Source organism: Notolepis coatsorum (genome assembly GCF_963971535.1).
Source record: "Notolepis coatsorum genome assembly, chromosome: 6".
Lineage (NCBI taxonomy): Eukaryota > Metazoa > Chordata > Actinopteri > Aulopiformes > Paralepididae > Notolepis > Notolepis coatsorum.
Window position 1 is genome coordinate 76578979 of NC_140170.1, and position 17026 is coordinate 76596004.

At 41.1% G+C, this 17026-nt stretch overlaps 1 protein-coding gene across 2 annotated transcripts in view; it reads left to right on the forward strand.

Moving 5' to 3' along the window:
- LOC311230466 (rac GTPase-activating protein 1-like) overlaps positions 1-13540 on the forward strand; it is a 32542-nt gene extending 19002 nt beyond the window's left edge. For both annotated transcript variants that reach the window (XM_084316758.1, XM_084316757.1), the window contains exons 12-17: positions 260-458; positions 1432-1537; positions 2217-2349; positions 8830-8938; positions 9728-9836; positions 10129-13540. In XM_084316758.1, coding sequence (XP_084172884.1) covers positions 260-458; positions 1432-1537; positions 2217-2349; positions 8830-8938; positions 9728-9836; positions 10129-10210 — 738 coding nt within the window. In that variant the 3' untranslated portion in view covers positions 10211-13540. The remainder of the gene's footprint in view (positions 1-259; positions 459-1431; positions 1538-2216; positions 2350-8829; positions 8939-9727; positions 9837-10128) is intronic.
- The last annotated feature ends 3486 nt before the right edge of the window (positions 13541-17026 follow it).

Sequence of the window (17026 nt, forward strand, 5' to 3'; positions counted from 1 at the left end):
TTTGTACCATGTCTCAACTTTGTTTGTACCATGTGTCTCCATGTCTCAACTTGGTTTGTACCATGTGTCTCCATGTCTCAACTTGGTTTGTACCATGTGTCTCCATGTCTCAACTTGGTTTGTACCATGTCTCAACTTTGTTTGTACCATGTGTCTCCATGTCTCAACTTGGTTTGTACCATGTGTCTCCATGTCTCAACTTGGTTTGTACCATGTCTCCATGTCTCAGCTTGGTTTGTTCCATGTCTCCATGTCTCAGGTGGGTTTGTACCGTATCTCCGGGGCAGAGCGCTCGGTCAAGGACCTGAAGGAGAAGCTGCTGCGTGGTAAAACCCTGCCTGCTCTCAGCAAGGTGGATGACATCCACGTCATCACAGGCGTCCTCAAAGACTTCCTCAGGAACCTCCCAGAACCCCTCCTCACCTTCCAGCTCAACAAGGCCTTCATGGGGGCAGCAGGTCAGCTGTTATAATGTTGGAATAGACAGTTCTAATAGACAGTGTTAAGGCCTCTACATGCTACAGCAAATTCAAAGCAACTTCAACACAACATCGGCGCGATTTCAGCGCGCTTGTTGCAGACAGTCTTGTAGACTGTGTTGCGAGGACGTTGCGTACCTGTCTCCAAAATCTAATCTAAAGACCCGTTGCGTTGGTATTGCGTAGCAGTGATTGGTTGGTAGTGAATGGGGGCGGGGCTGTCTGTCACTTCTAGTGTTTTCCTGGCTCGAGACCAAAAGAAAACTTTCTGACAGGAGCTCGATAGCTAGTGTATTGTTTCATTACACTTGTTTAATTGTTTGTTTAAAATGAATCAACTGCAGGAACGTATTGCAGAGGAGGTCCGAAAGTACCAACATTTATATAATAGCGGGTCTAAAGACTACAAGGATAGCATTATGACGATGAATCCGTGGAAGGAGATTGGGGAAACAATGGGGATGGACTGGGTTGATGTGGCGATATAACTATATTACACTATATACAAGAACACAAGCGAAAACAAACATAAACAGGGCTATTATTATACTAACGATGTATGGTTGAGAAGGGAAATCCGTTTGTAATTGCTAGAGTGCGCACCTTCGGCTGCCCAAAGTATTCAGGCGGGCTGGGCGCGCTCGAGCCGCACATCCGGGGTACATTTTGTTGCATCATAGGCTGCGCGTTGATTTTGCAGAAGCATAAAGGTAATGTGTCTGCAACACCGTTGCTTTGTCGATGTTGTGTTGAAGTTGCTTTGAAGTTTCTGTAGCATGCAGAGGCCTTTAGTCCACAGTTACAACGGGCGACCTGATCTGCAATGCTAAGCTAGTTTTAGAGGACCTGGCCAGCTGGTATATCATATCTCTAGTCTAGTCCGCTGCATGGAACAGAGGACCTGGCTACCAGACTGTTGTATCATATCTCTGGTCTGTGGTTTCCTCAACAGAAATCCAGGATGAGGGCAACAGCCAGGCCATCTTGTACCAGACCATCTGTGACCTGCCACAGCCCAACCGAGACACGCTGGCCTGCATGATGATCCATCTGCAGAAGTAAAGACATGCGCTCAACACACGGGACACAATAGATAACCTCCTACTTTTCTTTACACTCCTATGCAGAGGGTTGGAGAACGTTTCACTGTCAAACATCTCTGCCCAAAGGTTCCCTCAATATTTCTGAGCCTACTTTAGAAATACAAACCGACAATGAGTTGGAAAAGCTCAAATGTTTCACTTTCACTGTGTGTCGCCATGTTTAATAATAATAATAATAATGACTTGGATTTATATAGTGCTCTTCACTGACCCAGAGCGCTTCACAGAGTCCATTATTCGTTCATACACAGTCATACCGGTGGTGGTAAGCTACAATTGCAGCCAGAGCTGCCCTGAGGTTTAGTGTTTAGTCACTTGCGCCCATGGAAGCGACGATGAACGCAGCCATAAATGTTTCCTCCTGCAGAAAATAAGAACTCTTCTGATGACCATGTCACTGCATAGCTCATAAATGATCAGACAAGCTTAATACTATTTAATGTAATTGAACGTTTTGACACATTTTCTTTCAAATGAATTTGGTGGTGGAGGTCGCGAAGTGGTTCCAGTTATAAGGCTCTGGAGGCAGAGCTGTGTGATGTACCAGCATAGAGCTCTGTGTGGGAGGGTGCCTTCTTTAACATGCAGTTCTTTGCTCTGAACTGGAATGACTCAAACCGCTCTGTGTTCACAGGGTGTCTCGGTGTGGGCAGACCAAGATGGATGTGACCAACCTGTCCAGGGTGTTTGGCCCCACGCTGGTGGGCCACGCCGTCGCAGACCCCGACCCCATGACCATCCTCCACGACACCAGCCGACAGCCACGGGTAGGTCGGGAGTCTGCTCCGTTTAGATTGTTTAAAGGGGACATATTTTAGTCCTTTAATTTAATATAGGTCTTTGAGGTCCCTAAACATGTCTTTGACGTCTTTTTGCTGAAAAACAACTACTCCGATTAGGCAATCTAGTAGCTTCCATACCCCTCTGTTTCAGTCGTGTTCTCAACGGGCTGTTTCTGTGCCTGTAAGGAGCGAGGCGCTTTTATTGTACAAATACAATACAGATCTGATTTCATATAGGGATGTGCACAACAGTTATTCTGAGAGTCGACGGTCCGCTGTTGAAAACCCTAACTGTGATTTACTCATCATTAGTAGCAACAAGATTCAAGATTGTTTATCGTCATGTGCACAGTTAAACAGACAGGTTGCCATACAATGAAAATCTTACTTTGCTAGTCCGCCCTTCACACAAAATCACACGATACTTACCGGTAACTTAAACATATTTAAATACAAGCGAGTGCTAGAAAATAAGGTAAACATAGATAAATATAATATATACAAGGCAAGGCACAGTGAGTAACATTACTAGAACTGACTGAAACTCATGTCCACAGCACGGTACAGACCCCGTCTTTGTTTGCAAAATCCGAGGTTGTGTAGTAGTGTGGACAGGCAGAGGCGGAGATTGTGAAAACTATGACGCAAACACTAGTTTCCAAAACAAGCAATGCCATGTGCACTGATGGAAAATATTGTTGCATCTTCTGACATGACAATAAAGCCAAGTAAACACTATATGCCCACAACGATGGGACTCATAATTGGCCATACTCATTTCACCACCATACCACCACCAGAACACCATGGTTGGATGATGAACTAAAAGAATGAACGTAATCGAGCTAAATTAATAGCAAATACATCAGGTTATAAATCAGACTGGGAGGTATATTGTAAATTAAGAAATGTTGTTACAAAATGTAATAAAAAGAAGAAGAAATTGTATTATGAAAATAGGTTTAATTATATTAAAAATGACAGTAAATTATTATGGAATACTCTAAATGAAATAATGGGCAGGAATAAGAAACCTACCCCATCCTTTCTAGAAACGGAAGGAAAATTCCTCACCAAACCAGTTGAGATTGCTAATCATATTAACAATAATTTTATTGGAAAAGTAGATAATTTAAGGAATAATATGCAAACAATAGATAATGAAAAATCATATTTATATTAATTAATAAAATAATGAAAGAAAATTTGTAAATTAAATTTTTTGATAGTGTGACTATAAGTAATATAGAACATATGTTAAGTACCACTAAAAACAAACCACCATGTGTTGACGGTCTTGACGGGAAACTTCTGAAATTGGTCCCTGATTTAATTGCCCCTGCTATCTGTCATATTATAAATCAATCCTTTAGTGAATGTTTGTATCCGCAACAGTGGAAAACTGCCAAAGTAATACCACTGCCAGTTTTAAGTAAACTGATGGAAAGAATAGTAAGTGAACAGATTAAATGCTACTTTTCTTTTAACACATTAACCACTGATTTTCAACATGCATATCGTGAAGGACATTCAACAGCGACTGCTTTAACCCAAATGACGGATGATTGGCTGAAAGAGATAGATAAAAAGAAAATGGTTGGCGCTGTCTTTTACTGCAGCATTCGACATCATAGATCACAAATTCTTACTTAAAAAACTTGAATGTTACGGTTTCTCCTCATCTGCACTATCTTGGATTCAAACTTATTTAGCAAACCGGAAACAAATCGTTTTTTTTAATGGGAGTTACTCAGAAGTTAAAACGGTAAGGTGTGGAGTACCCCAAGGAAGTTGCCTTGGGCCTTTGCTCTACACCATATTTACAAATGACATGCCTCTTGTCCTAAATAAGTCCTATATTTCTATGTATGCGGATGATTCAACGATTTACACATCAGCCTCAACAGCCAATGAATTAAATACGGTCCTAAAGGCAGAGTTGCAATCAGTGATGGAATGGATAAAGAATAACAAACTAGTTCTAAACATATCAAAGACAAGTAGCATCATTTTCGGTTCAAACCATACTCGAACGAACCCAGTCTTGAAACTTTTGATAAGTGATGTGGTAATTAATCAAGTCCACGAGACTAAACTCCTAGGGGTAACATTAGACAGTAAATTGTCATGGTCACACCATATAAACAATATAGTAGTGAAAATGGGAAGAGGGATTTCTGTTGTTAAAAGATGTGCTCATTTGTTACCATTAAATTCTATCAAACAGGTAATTCAAGCTCTGGTTTTGTCAAATCTTGACTATTGTCCTGCAGTATGGTCGAATGTAATGACGAATAAACTGAAAAAATTGCAAATGGTACAAAACAAAGCAGCACGTATAGCGCTTCGCTGTGAGTACAGAACTAATGTTGCAGCGATGCACAGTTGTTTAACTTGGTTACTTGTCAAACATAAATTACTCTGCTCACTCCTTGTATTCACTAGGAATATTCTTGTTACAAAGATCCCCTCAATTTTATATAACAATTTATCTATAAGTCTTGACAGACACAACCATTCCACCAGACATGCTTCTGCACGAGGTTTTACACTTCCAAAAATGAGGTTGAATGCAATGAAGCGAACTGTCATGTTCCGTGGTATGCAGGAATGGAACTCTCTTCCCAGTCATGTTAAGCAGGAGAATAGTAAATGTCGTTTCAAAATCGTGGTAAAACAACATTTTCAACCAAAGAAATTGACATTCCTTAGGGCGGCTACGTGGCGTAGTGGGCAAGGCGCTCGCCACGAATGACTGAGACGCTGGGCTTGCCTGTTCGAGCCCAGCGCTCCACATTGCTTTCAGTTTTGCTGGTCGTTCATACTAATACACATTGGCCGTATTAGGGGGTGGGAAACTGATGGGTGGGGATCGGGCGTTGTGGACAGCGACTCCTACAGGTCGGTTGGTGCGCCTGCGCAGTAGAACAGGAAGTGTCGGGGGCAGCGTGAGCCTCCCACGCGTTACTCCTCGCCACAGAGATCGAGCTGCGCAGGTGAAAAGATGCGACTGCTGTTACCTCAAGTACCGGAGGGGACTTGTGCTATGTATGACTTAGTCCACATTGCAGCCGGCTTGTGGGAGGCAAGAAACAGCGTTCGTGACGGGAGGGTTGAATTGGATGATACGATTAGGATGGGAGAAAATATAGAAAATGGGAGAAAAAGTGGATCAAAAAAAGAAATTGACATTCCTTAACACTTTAACTGCCGAAAACGCCGGAACTCGTTATTCCCCGCCATGCTCAAGTTGCAGAGGACGCCGTGACTCGTCTTTGATATCAATATTTCAAAAATCTGTGATCGAAATCATATTTCCCCTCCGCAGCCTTGACACACAGTGCTGATCTCCTCTCAACCCTCTAGCGGTTCAAGAGCGCCATCTGGTGGCCGATCGGCAGATCGAAACCGGATATCAACCTTTGAACCGGCAGGACTCACTCCATATGTGGTCCGGGCACTCGCTAATGTTAGAGAGACTCCGTCTTCACACAGTGAACATCGATCGGTGGAAATAACTCGAAAAAACAACATGATTTGGACGTATAAATTATACTATTATACAACCTGGAAATGGATCGGGTATTTCGACATCCCATAATGGAAAACTGTCTACTCCACGCTGATCGCCCAATGGCCCGAGGAGACTGGGGTGAGTTTTAGCGTGTAGTATTACCGTGTTCGATATAAACTGCTATGATGAACATATGACCCACATTAGATGAATGGTATAACGTTGCCCACGGAATTATAAATGCCCCCTCGCCCATCCGGTCAACATCAGATGACGTGTAGTAACTCCTAGAAGTACATCCAGTTGAAATTTTTTATCTCGCACAGATTCCTACCAAACTGTATTTGATCATCAATATAATGCATTTGGGGCTATAAATCACGTTCTGGAGAAAGCTGCAGAAAGAGATGAAAACATACTTATACTTTAGACCATATTTTAGTATGAATATGTGAATGAAAAAGTTTAACGTTGCTACACCATGAACAATACATATAGGACATTGAATGGGCCCTAATAATGGCAATCTAGCAATAGAATTAAAAAAGTTATAGCCCTGCAAAGAAGGGGAACTTCTCCATGTTAAATAGAGCTGGCAAGGGGTGGTATATCATGAATTTAACCCATGGCAATCAAAGTGTTAATGGATAGTGTGTACGTAAATGAAAATGTATGCGTCTGATAAAGAGATGGGTATATATAGATGAAAAGGCATGTGTCTGATAGGGATATATTATTAAAAGATTGTATAATTGGCTGATATGAACATAGATAATGTATGTAAAAGCTAAATAGTATATTATACTGTATTGTATTATGAATTAATTATGAGTAGGTATTATTGTATTGTATTATGAATTCATAAGGCGTATATATTGTTGTATTGTATTATGAATTTGATTAGGGTTTTTATTGTTGTTTTAATTGTCTGTATGACATGTGAATGTTGTGAGTGTATAAGTCTGTAACTGTATTGTACGTGTTATGGACCCCAGGAAGAATAGCCCCAGCACTGCTGTGGCTAATGGGATCTAAATAAACTTAAACTTAAACCACACAGCACAAACACCCACTAGCTGTCGTATGCTCACCATCGTTGCATCATGCATATCGTTTTGTTAATTTTGGTCTCTTTATGCTTCATCACGTTACTCCCAGGGTCTTTCTTGGACAGTATTGTATGTCCTTTGATAATCTATGACCAGCCGGTCATTTAATCGCCAGTCAGGTTGATTCTTCTAACATAGGCTTGTAAAGGTAAGACTCGTTTGAAAAGGTCAACAAATAGGCGTGCACACAAAGTAGATCTCAGCGAGCCTCAGTCAGCTTGTACAGACAGGAACTTGACCCCATTAACTTTGCATTCGTTTTGTGGCTAACTAGCTGGAGCTAGTATGAGGAACGGGGTGGATTGTTTTGCGAAAGGACTCGCAACCGATCAACACCATCGTTGTGTTGAGGAAATATGGCTAGGGTTCCAAACATCAGAACTATCCCTTTAACTTAACATCAGTTTCAAGTTTGTTTATTTTTTGACATAATAAAATACAGAATACTTTATGATGAAATGCTTGTTTCTGTATGAGCCCCTGAGAGTGTGCTACATACAGTGTATTTTTTTTAAATAAATGTAAGTAAAGGAATGTTCAGTCAATATACATATATACAATACAGAGTAAAATGAGTAACAGTGAGGTACAATGCAGAAATGAGGTGAGGTACAAAACTTAGGGTAAGGTGCAAATGAGGTATGAATGTAGTGCAAATCTCTTTAATAATAGATAAATGTAAAGTGAGTGTGTACATGTGGATGTGTGTGCACTGCAGTGAGTGTAGATGATGGGTTGTTACAGTGTCATTGTCATTGAGCATCCTGATGGCCTGGGGATAGAAGCAATCAGAGTAAAATATGTGAACGTACAGGTCGTTTTTGGCATGCGTTGGTAGTACATAGCTGCACAGTCATGAGGTCCCTGGTCCCACTGTAGGGTGACAAGTAGGGTGACAAGGAGGTAGAGTGGTCGGCTGGTAATTGGAAGGTTCCCGGGTTCGATTCTGGCTCCTCCCAGTAGCGCGTTGAAGTGTCCTTGAGCACTTAACCCCCCTAACTGCTCCCGATGAGCAGGTTGGCACCACGCATGGTCTGTGTGTAAATGTATTGGGTGAATGTGAGGCATATGGTGTAAAGCACTTTGGATAAAAGTGCTATATAAATGCAGTCCATTATGAGGTAGCATAACAAGTCACGGTTCACTTCACTGGGTAATTTAACCCTTTCACTACCACACTACAGAAGGTTAACCTTTCACTACCACACTGCAGAAGGTTAACCTTTCACTACCACACTACAGATGGTTAACCTTTCACTACCACACTACAGAAGGTTAACCATTCGCTACCACACTACAGAAGGTTAACGCTTTCACTACCACACTACAGACGGTTAACCTTTCACTACCACACTACAGAAGGTTAACCTTTCACTACCACACTACAGAAGGTTAACCTTTCACTACCACACTGCAGAAGGTTAACCTTTCACTACCACACTACAGACGGTTAACCTTTCTCTACCACACTACAGAAGGTTAACCTTTCACTACCACACTACAGAAGGTTAACCTTTCACTACCACACTACAGACGGTTAACCTTTCACTACCACACTACAGAAGGTTAACCTTTCACTACCACACTACAGAAGGTTAACCTTTCACAACCACACTACAGAAGGTTAACCTTTCACTACCATACTACAGACGGTTAACCTTTCACTACCACACTACCCTTCGGTTAACCGTCTGTAGTGTGGTAGTGAAAGGTTAACCGTCTGTAGTGTGGTTGTGAAAGGGTTAACCCTTTGATAGTGTGGTAGTGAAAGGTTAACCTTCTGTAGTGTGGTAGTGAAAGGGTTAAGAACGGTTCTAAATGGAGCTTCTCCTCGTCTCCCAGGTGGTCGAGCGTCTGCTGAGTATCCCGGCAGACTACTGGAGGCAGTACGCCAATCCAGATAACCTCACCATGGACGGACCTCAGTACTTCAACACTCCAGACCAAAATGGTACCTCAAGAGACACAGCTAATCTGCTCTGGAAACCCGTACACCTACATTACTTATAGCAACCACGGGGTGATTCCACATGATGTTATTCGTGAGCCCTGTGACAGTTCAGTCTATGTTTGTGAGCTCTTACGCCCAAATGAGGTTTAAATTCTTGGTTCAGACCTGTTGGCAATATGAACTTAAACTTATGAGAACTAGGGATGGACATTGGTTTTCAAATATTCGTTAAATGATATTAAAGGAAAAAATATATAGTAAGTTTATGCGAATATTGTTTTGTCACAAAAATGGAATTTCCCTTGTTTTTACCGGCACGTACACTGTGTAGTGTATTGAGAGGGGATCCTATTAACTGTTATACCACTGAACGGCATTCTGGGTACTGGTAGCTAGCTAGCTAGGTAGCATAACAGTCTGTTGACAGCTAGGAGAACAGTTTCTGAGTAGTATTCAAATAGTTCCCAGTGACTATCGAAATGCCCATCCCGAACGAGAACTCATCTAACATTGTGTGGCTCCACAAAGTCAGTGCCCCGTCATATCGTATCCAGGTGATGTCGCACATTCAAGTTGTTCTCACTCGTGGAACCCTTCCTAGCTTGAGGAGATATTCACAGACAGACTGAACTGTCCCGGGGCAACAGGAATAACGTTTTACTTCTTGAAATGGGTGGCATTTCCCTCTTTTTTTTTTTTTTTTTTTTATACAATATAAAAGTCATCAATACATTTTGTCTGCATCATGGTGGAAAGTATTTGACATGCCTGTCCAACCACCCCCACCAGTGAGCATCCTGGGACCAGTAACCACTCCAGAACACAATGTGATGGCCAAGACACCGTCCTCCAGCTCCCTGTCCCAGCGCGTCAGGCAGACCCTCTCCAGCACTACCATGTAAGGACACACACACACACACACACACACACACACACACACACACACACACACACACACACACACACACACACACACACACTGACACTTGTCAGATGGTGTTACATTTCTCCTTTTCTCTCCTCCAGAATGCTTCATATTCTGTCTATCACCAATGCTGTTTCACCTCTCTCTCTCTCTCTCTCTCTCACTCTCACTCTCACTCTCACTCGCACATCATGCAAATAGCATGAATTTCACCAAGTACATTTCAGATGGATACTGAAAATGTGTTTGTATTGTGTGCCTCTAGATTTGGGAGCGTCAAGGGTAAAGGATCAACTACCTCCAATCGCCAGGTCAACTTCTTCGCCTCTCCACAGCTGCTCAACTAAAGTACAAGTACGATACATAAGCAATACTGCGTTATATAATGTTATAACGTTGACATAATACTGTATATTATCAGGGGTGTAAACCTCGGGCATCGCAATATATGATACGTTTTCCATTCTTAAGGTAACAATTCCGTATTTGGTGATATCACAAGTTTTTCCACGGTTTCGATTCAGTAGCGTATGATCTGTGTTATTTTGTGATCATGTTACAGCATTTAAACAAGTCACAAACGAGTACAACTGAAGTGAGATCGAAGGTGCTGTTTTATCATTAAGCTGCGTTTAAAGCCCCAATCTGTGATTTCTTTTACCATATGTAAATGTGGGTTATATTCACATACATTCTTGAAGAGTCGATCAACTAGAGCAGGGGTGCCCAACCGTTTTTGAACCAAGATCTACTTTTTAATTTACCACCTAGCCGAGAGCTACCAGCCAAAATTGTATATTGTAAGCCGTCATTTGAGGCTTTATAAAAGCAGCATAATGAATACAAATCTGTCAGTGCCGATTCCGACCTCATCTTAAATAACAAACAGCATTGCTTGTTGTAGTTAACAAGGAGAGGCAGAGTTGATTTAGCAAAAAAAATAAAAATATAATCTAATTTTATTAATCAAGATCTACTTGAAATCAGCCCGCGATCTACCTGTCGATCGCGATCGACTGGTTGGGCACCACTGAACTAGAGAGTGAAAATAAGCCTCCATTGCTATTATATCTTTTCGGTGGTGGATCTACATGACTAATAAACTCATGACAACACCGGTATTACTGGTGACACCAGACATTTTACAAAATGATGCTCGATATCTGTAGAACGCTTACTTTGATCTTTAACGGTAGTATCCATTTGTTGGACCGATGGAAATTACGTTATGTTCTAATTCAAAAATAATCCAAGGGACAGTAATACCTTCTGTACATTTTATATCCCTTCATTGACGGATCAATCAATGTAGCTGCAGTCTTATTCAGCGCGTCACGCAAACATACTGTTGCTGGACTGGACTGGTCCTCAGCTCCTCTCCAGCCGAGCTGCTGCGCGATTGAATCCGTCAATGCTTTCTAGATGGTCTCAATACTCCATTTCATTAGTATCGATACTTTTAGAATAATAGCTTGATGCCGTATTTTGATTGGATGCGTGGCCGGAGCAGTGTGTGTGTGTTTGAGAGGGAGAGTGCACGTTTTGCGTAGTGGGCGTGTCAACCGTGTTGGCTGAACACGCACCAAGGCATTTTCCACATTGTCTGTTGGTGATTCTGCCTAAAGCCAGGACTCCACAGTGCAAGCATTTCACTAGATTTGCGACTAAAATAGATGTGTGCGAAGGATTATTTAGGAGCATGTGTGAGTAAAGATTATGTCCTACAAGCCGACAGTTCGATGACCTAAAGTAACTAACGCTAGCTGCTAATGTTTTTGCCGTGGTATCATTTTAGAACCGGTATTGTGATACTTAGGCTGGTATCCGTATCAAAGTCAAAATGTCCACAGATTGGGCCTTCTCACACACCTTTCTTTTGAATTTGGACAAAAGTTATGTTAAAGATCCAGTACAATGATGTTTTAATTCAGTCATAAATTGCTTATTGTGGAATATTTATGTAAGGATTATCATTTCAGCTTCAGATGTATCATTTGATTTGTTAGAAGTGTTTCAGTGCATCCTCTCTGAGCACAGCCAACTCTCAGTATGTTGAGGGGGCATGGCCTAGTGCACCCTCCCTGAGCACAGCCAACTCAGTATGTTGAGGGGGCATGGCCTAGTGCACCCTCCCTGAGCACAGCCAACTCTCAGTATGTTGAGGGGGCATGGCCTAGTGCACCCTCCCTGAGCACAGCCAACTCTCAGTATGTTGAGGGGGCATGGCCTAGTGCACCCTCCCTGAGCACAGCCAACTCAGTATGTTGAGGGGGCGTGGCCTAGTGCACCCTCCCTGAGCACAGCCAACTCTCAGTATGTTGAGGGGGCGTGGCCTAGTGCACCCTCCCTGAACACAGCCAACTCCCAGTATGTTGAGGGGCGTGGCCTAGTGCACCCTCCCTGAACACAGCCAACTCTCAGTATGTTGAGGGGGCGTGGCCTAGTGCACCCTCCCTGAGCACAGCCAACTCTCTGTATGTTGAGGGGGCGTGGCCTAGTGCACCCTCCCTGAGCACAGCCAACTCTCTGTATGTTGAGGGGGCGTGGCCTAGTGCACCCTCCCTGAGCACAGGTTTTAGTCATAATTTTCACAACAGCTCTAACATTTTGGGTAATTTTCTGCCAACATGCTTTCTGTTAAGAAAATGCAACAAGATTGAAAAAACAAGATTTTCATTGTACTGAACCTTTAACTAAATAGACTGTATGGTGTATGTACACCGCATCAACTGATGGATTGTTGCCTTTTTGAATCCTTGTACTGATACATGCCTATTGCCTACTAATCATGTGGACAAACTACTGTGCAATTATTTTTATTATGACACTAACTACTAACTTGACACTAAACACAAACCTTTTTTATTTACCTATATATATATATGACCTATATTTTAAACCAAAGAATTTTAACCAGATTTGTCTTGCAATGTATACGTAACATTATTGGTTACTAATAATTTTTTATTGACAAACTGTAACTGTCTATCAGAATGTGACAAGGGTATGACTAATGACTATGCAACCTCAACCTGAATCAAGGACCACTCTACTATTGTGTGTATTCTGTGTTTAACCTTTTAGTGTTGCATAAGGTTATATGCATTCATCTGTGTTGGTAAATCCTTTATCCAGTGGTTATAATCACAGACCTAGGCATGAACAAGCACATTTGCAATGAATAACTGGATTGAATGGGGAGAAGAACTATTGTGTTTTATTGGCATTTATTGTAGCTAACTTGTCATCGTCTAGGAAAGTTATGCATGATTTTAACATACTTTGCTTTATATTTATGTTGCCACTAAACTTCTCTATGCCTTGTAGGATGACAGAAAAAACACAAATGATGAAAAGGGTTATCCTTTTAAAAAAGAAAAATCTTTCTAAAGCTATGTCATGTAAACACTGGGATTGAAAGCGGACTGTATTGTTTTTTTGCACTGTATCTGGAAGGCATTTTCTGCTTTGGAATACACAATGTCTGTTTTAAAAGTATCTTGACCCAGCCTCTTCATTTCAATAGAGTTCTAAGATCTAAGACTAAGATCATCCAGTTTGGTTCCTATCCACTAGAGGGTGCTGTTGTATCATCTTTGATGTGCTGGTCCATAAAGATGATTTCTCTTTTGTACACATCTGGTTGCATTATCGACAACCCTTCAAATTATGTTTAACTCTCCATTTATTTCATTTTCAGTCTTTACAACTTTGTCCTTTTTCATTCTCAGGAATATGGTACAAAGATATGCACCTGTTTTACAATTTCAAACAAAGAAATAAATTTCCCAGACATGATTGGCACCCTGACCTAGAATACTTTATCATCTCTCGACATTTAAATCTGCTTAAGGTATGAAGTAGTTACTGATGTGTTGAACTATTGTACTTCGGAGGAATTGAAATGACGCTAAAAGCCACAGTTTGGCTTAAGATGGTAATTCAATCTGTACCGCAATCATTGAAAAGTCCTGGGTACATGACAGTATGCTAGAGTAATGGTTCTTCCAAAAAATTAAATAGATGTGTGAGGCCATTTGACAAGATGTTCTTCCAGGGCTACCCGTCTGAGAAGATGTGATTTAATCCAGAGTTCCACAACCGTCTATACTGTAGGTAAGTGGAGAGAGTGAAGCCTATTGTCAGAATAGTATTCTCTCATTGTGATGATTTATACACTGAAATGATAGCGAAACTAAACTAGTATGATGTATATCGTGCCAGTTAGGGTACCTTGTGAATACTGATCCTGTGTATACTGTTTACTTTACTCATAGTATATATTCAGATTCAAATTCTTTATTGCCCATATTTATTGATGTATAATATAACTGATGGGGCATACAGACCCTCTGCACCTTTTGATTACACTGTTTACTTTCTCATATTATATTCAGAGTCCATTATATTGTTTACACTTTATTATTATTCATTTCCTTTTTATATTCAGATCTCATTTTATTGCCTATATTTATGTCTTTCTACTATTACCATGCCCATACCTGTACCTCCCCTCCCCCATGCTGCTATGAAGCCTGAATTTCCCAGAGGATATCAATAAAGGAATATCTTATCGTATTTCTCATTTAGTTGGGCTCCCCAGAACCCTCTCAAGGACCCTGTGTCGGTCCCCAGACCCCACTTTGTGAACCGCCGCTGTAGAGTTGTCTTGGAATATACTCAGGGTTGTGGAATTGATTGATTACCTCCCCCAATGAGGTTATGTAATTGGTCCCGTCTGTAAATGAGTCTGTGAGCCTCTTAAGTAAATGGTAAATGGTGCATTTATATAGAGCTTTTATCCAAAGCGCTTTACAATTTTGTTCCTCACATTCAGTCACACATTCACACACCGACGGCAGAGGCGACCATGTAAGGTGCCAACCTGCTCATCAGGAGCAGTTAGGGGTTAAGTGTCTTGCTCAGGGACACTTCGACATGCTGCCTGGGAGGAGCGGGAATTGAACCTTCCGATTTTCAGACAACCACTCTACCCCCTGAGCCACTGTTAAGTGAATGAGATATTTCAAAGTAATGGTCAGATTGCCATGAAATTTGCTGTGCCTATTCATGGCCCCAAGACGGAGAAGCCTATTGATTTTGGTGACCCTATGACCTTTCCTCTAGTGCCACCATCAGGCCAAACTGAGAACAAGATATCTTGAAAAGTAATGGCCAGATTGCCATCAAATTTGCTGTGCACATTCATGCCCCGACGAGGACGTGTTGATCCCATCACCTTTCCTCTAACACTCCAATCAGGCTAAACCTTCCACCTCCAAATGAGCATGTCTCCTGACTTGTTAGTTATACAGTCGTAACATTTTCTGTGAACACTCATGACCCCTAGAGGGAGAAACCTGATGATTTTTGGTGACAACATGAGATTTTCTCAAGCGCCACCACATGGATTCATAGCCTGGGTCTGTTGAGACTGTTTCTGTCATATACCCAGTAACATATTGCATGTGAAGGTGAACATTCAAAAATTATTTATAGAGAGGGATAAGGGATATAATTTGAGAGGTAAATGCAACTTTGATGAGCGTTATGCTCGCACCAATCTCAGGAGCAGGTGCATATCATCCTATGGAGTAACTGTGGAAGGGCTAGCCGCTAGAAGATAAAATGAAGGAAAGCAGAAATATTGTAAAGGAATGATATTAGCAAATTACCAAAAGGAGGAAAGGGGAGGTGTCAATCTTCTGGATTCTAAGCTGTTGTTTTCTTTTTCTTTTGTACTACATTATGGATACTGATATTATTTATTTATTTTATGTTTTCAATGTTAAGAATGAAGAATTATTGGCAATATGGATATTTTCCATTATATAAGTATGTATTAATTAATGTTCCAGTTTCCACTTCCTACTCCTTTTCGAACAGTAATATGTATAATTTTCGTTGTTTTTTTTATTCTTTGTTTTTTTAAATCATGTTCGAAATAAAGATTCATTCATTCATTCAAGGTAAAGTGGAGAGATCGCTTGGCCTTGGCTGAGGTCTGCTCTCTACTGAATGTTCAGTTCATGTGAAAACACAATTGTCGAGTAACAATGTGGACACTATAGTCGATACACGTTTTCATTTATTTTATTACAGCTAAAGCATTTAAATCTTGGGTGTCAATCCTCTTGTTCAGGCCATATATCTATTTCTTTAATGGAAAAGCTAAAATGTTATTTGAAGAAAAGCTAAATTGTTATCCGAGTACACCAACCTAGGGTATAACTAATACTGACTGGCGGATCTAAAAAGAAAACATCAAAAGGTTTTTGCCTTAACCCTTTCACTACCACACTACAGAAGGTTAAACCTTTCACTACCACTCTACAGACTGTTAATCCTTTGTAGTGTAGTAGTGAATTGATTGATTGATTGAAAACTTTATTAACAGATTGCAGAATGGGTACAATACAGTACGGCTCAATACAAACGATTGTTATGGGGATGCAGACCAGGAAAATACATTTACCGGGGCCAGTTTCGTGGTAGTGAAAGGTTAACCTTCTGTAGTAAGTAAGTAAGTATTTATAAAGCACCTTTCATACATGTCATGTAGCTCAAAGTGCTGTACACAAACATAGGCATATATAACGATAAAAGCAATAAAGTCACAGTGATCAGTTAAGATCAATGTTTAAAATAATAATAATAATAATAATAACGTAAAAATGAAAATAACGTAAAAATGAAAACATGAAAACAGTCATTTGCTTACCAGTTTGGGAGAACAGGTCCGCACAAACATGTCCGCTCAGTAGCAACCGGAAGTAGGAAATGCACTAAACCAATGCACTTGTACGGTAGGTAGCAATGTTAGCTCTTATAACGCTAGTGTAGTTACGTTTTTATTAGTGGTCAGAGTTGGGTCCACAGGACTTATCCAAGTCCCATGGATCCATCAGTGGCCGTGTATTGTGTGCGTATGTACCCGTTCCCTCATGTGGTAGTGTGGTAGTGATGGGGTTAACCTTCTGTGGTGGTAGTGAATGCGTTACCCCTTTGTAGTGTGGTAGTGAAGGGATTAATGAGTGTTCCTCATGCATATGGGGCAAGGAGGCGTGCTTTCATCTGGGCTGCCATAGGGGGTCATGAGCAATGAGAACGCAGAACATGGCTTTTGTTACCAACGACAACACATAAAAATATCCCATCGATTA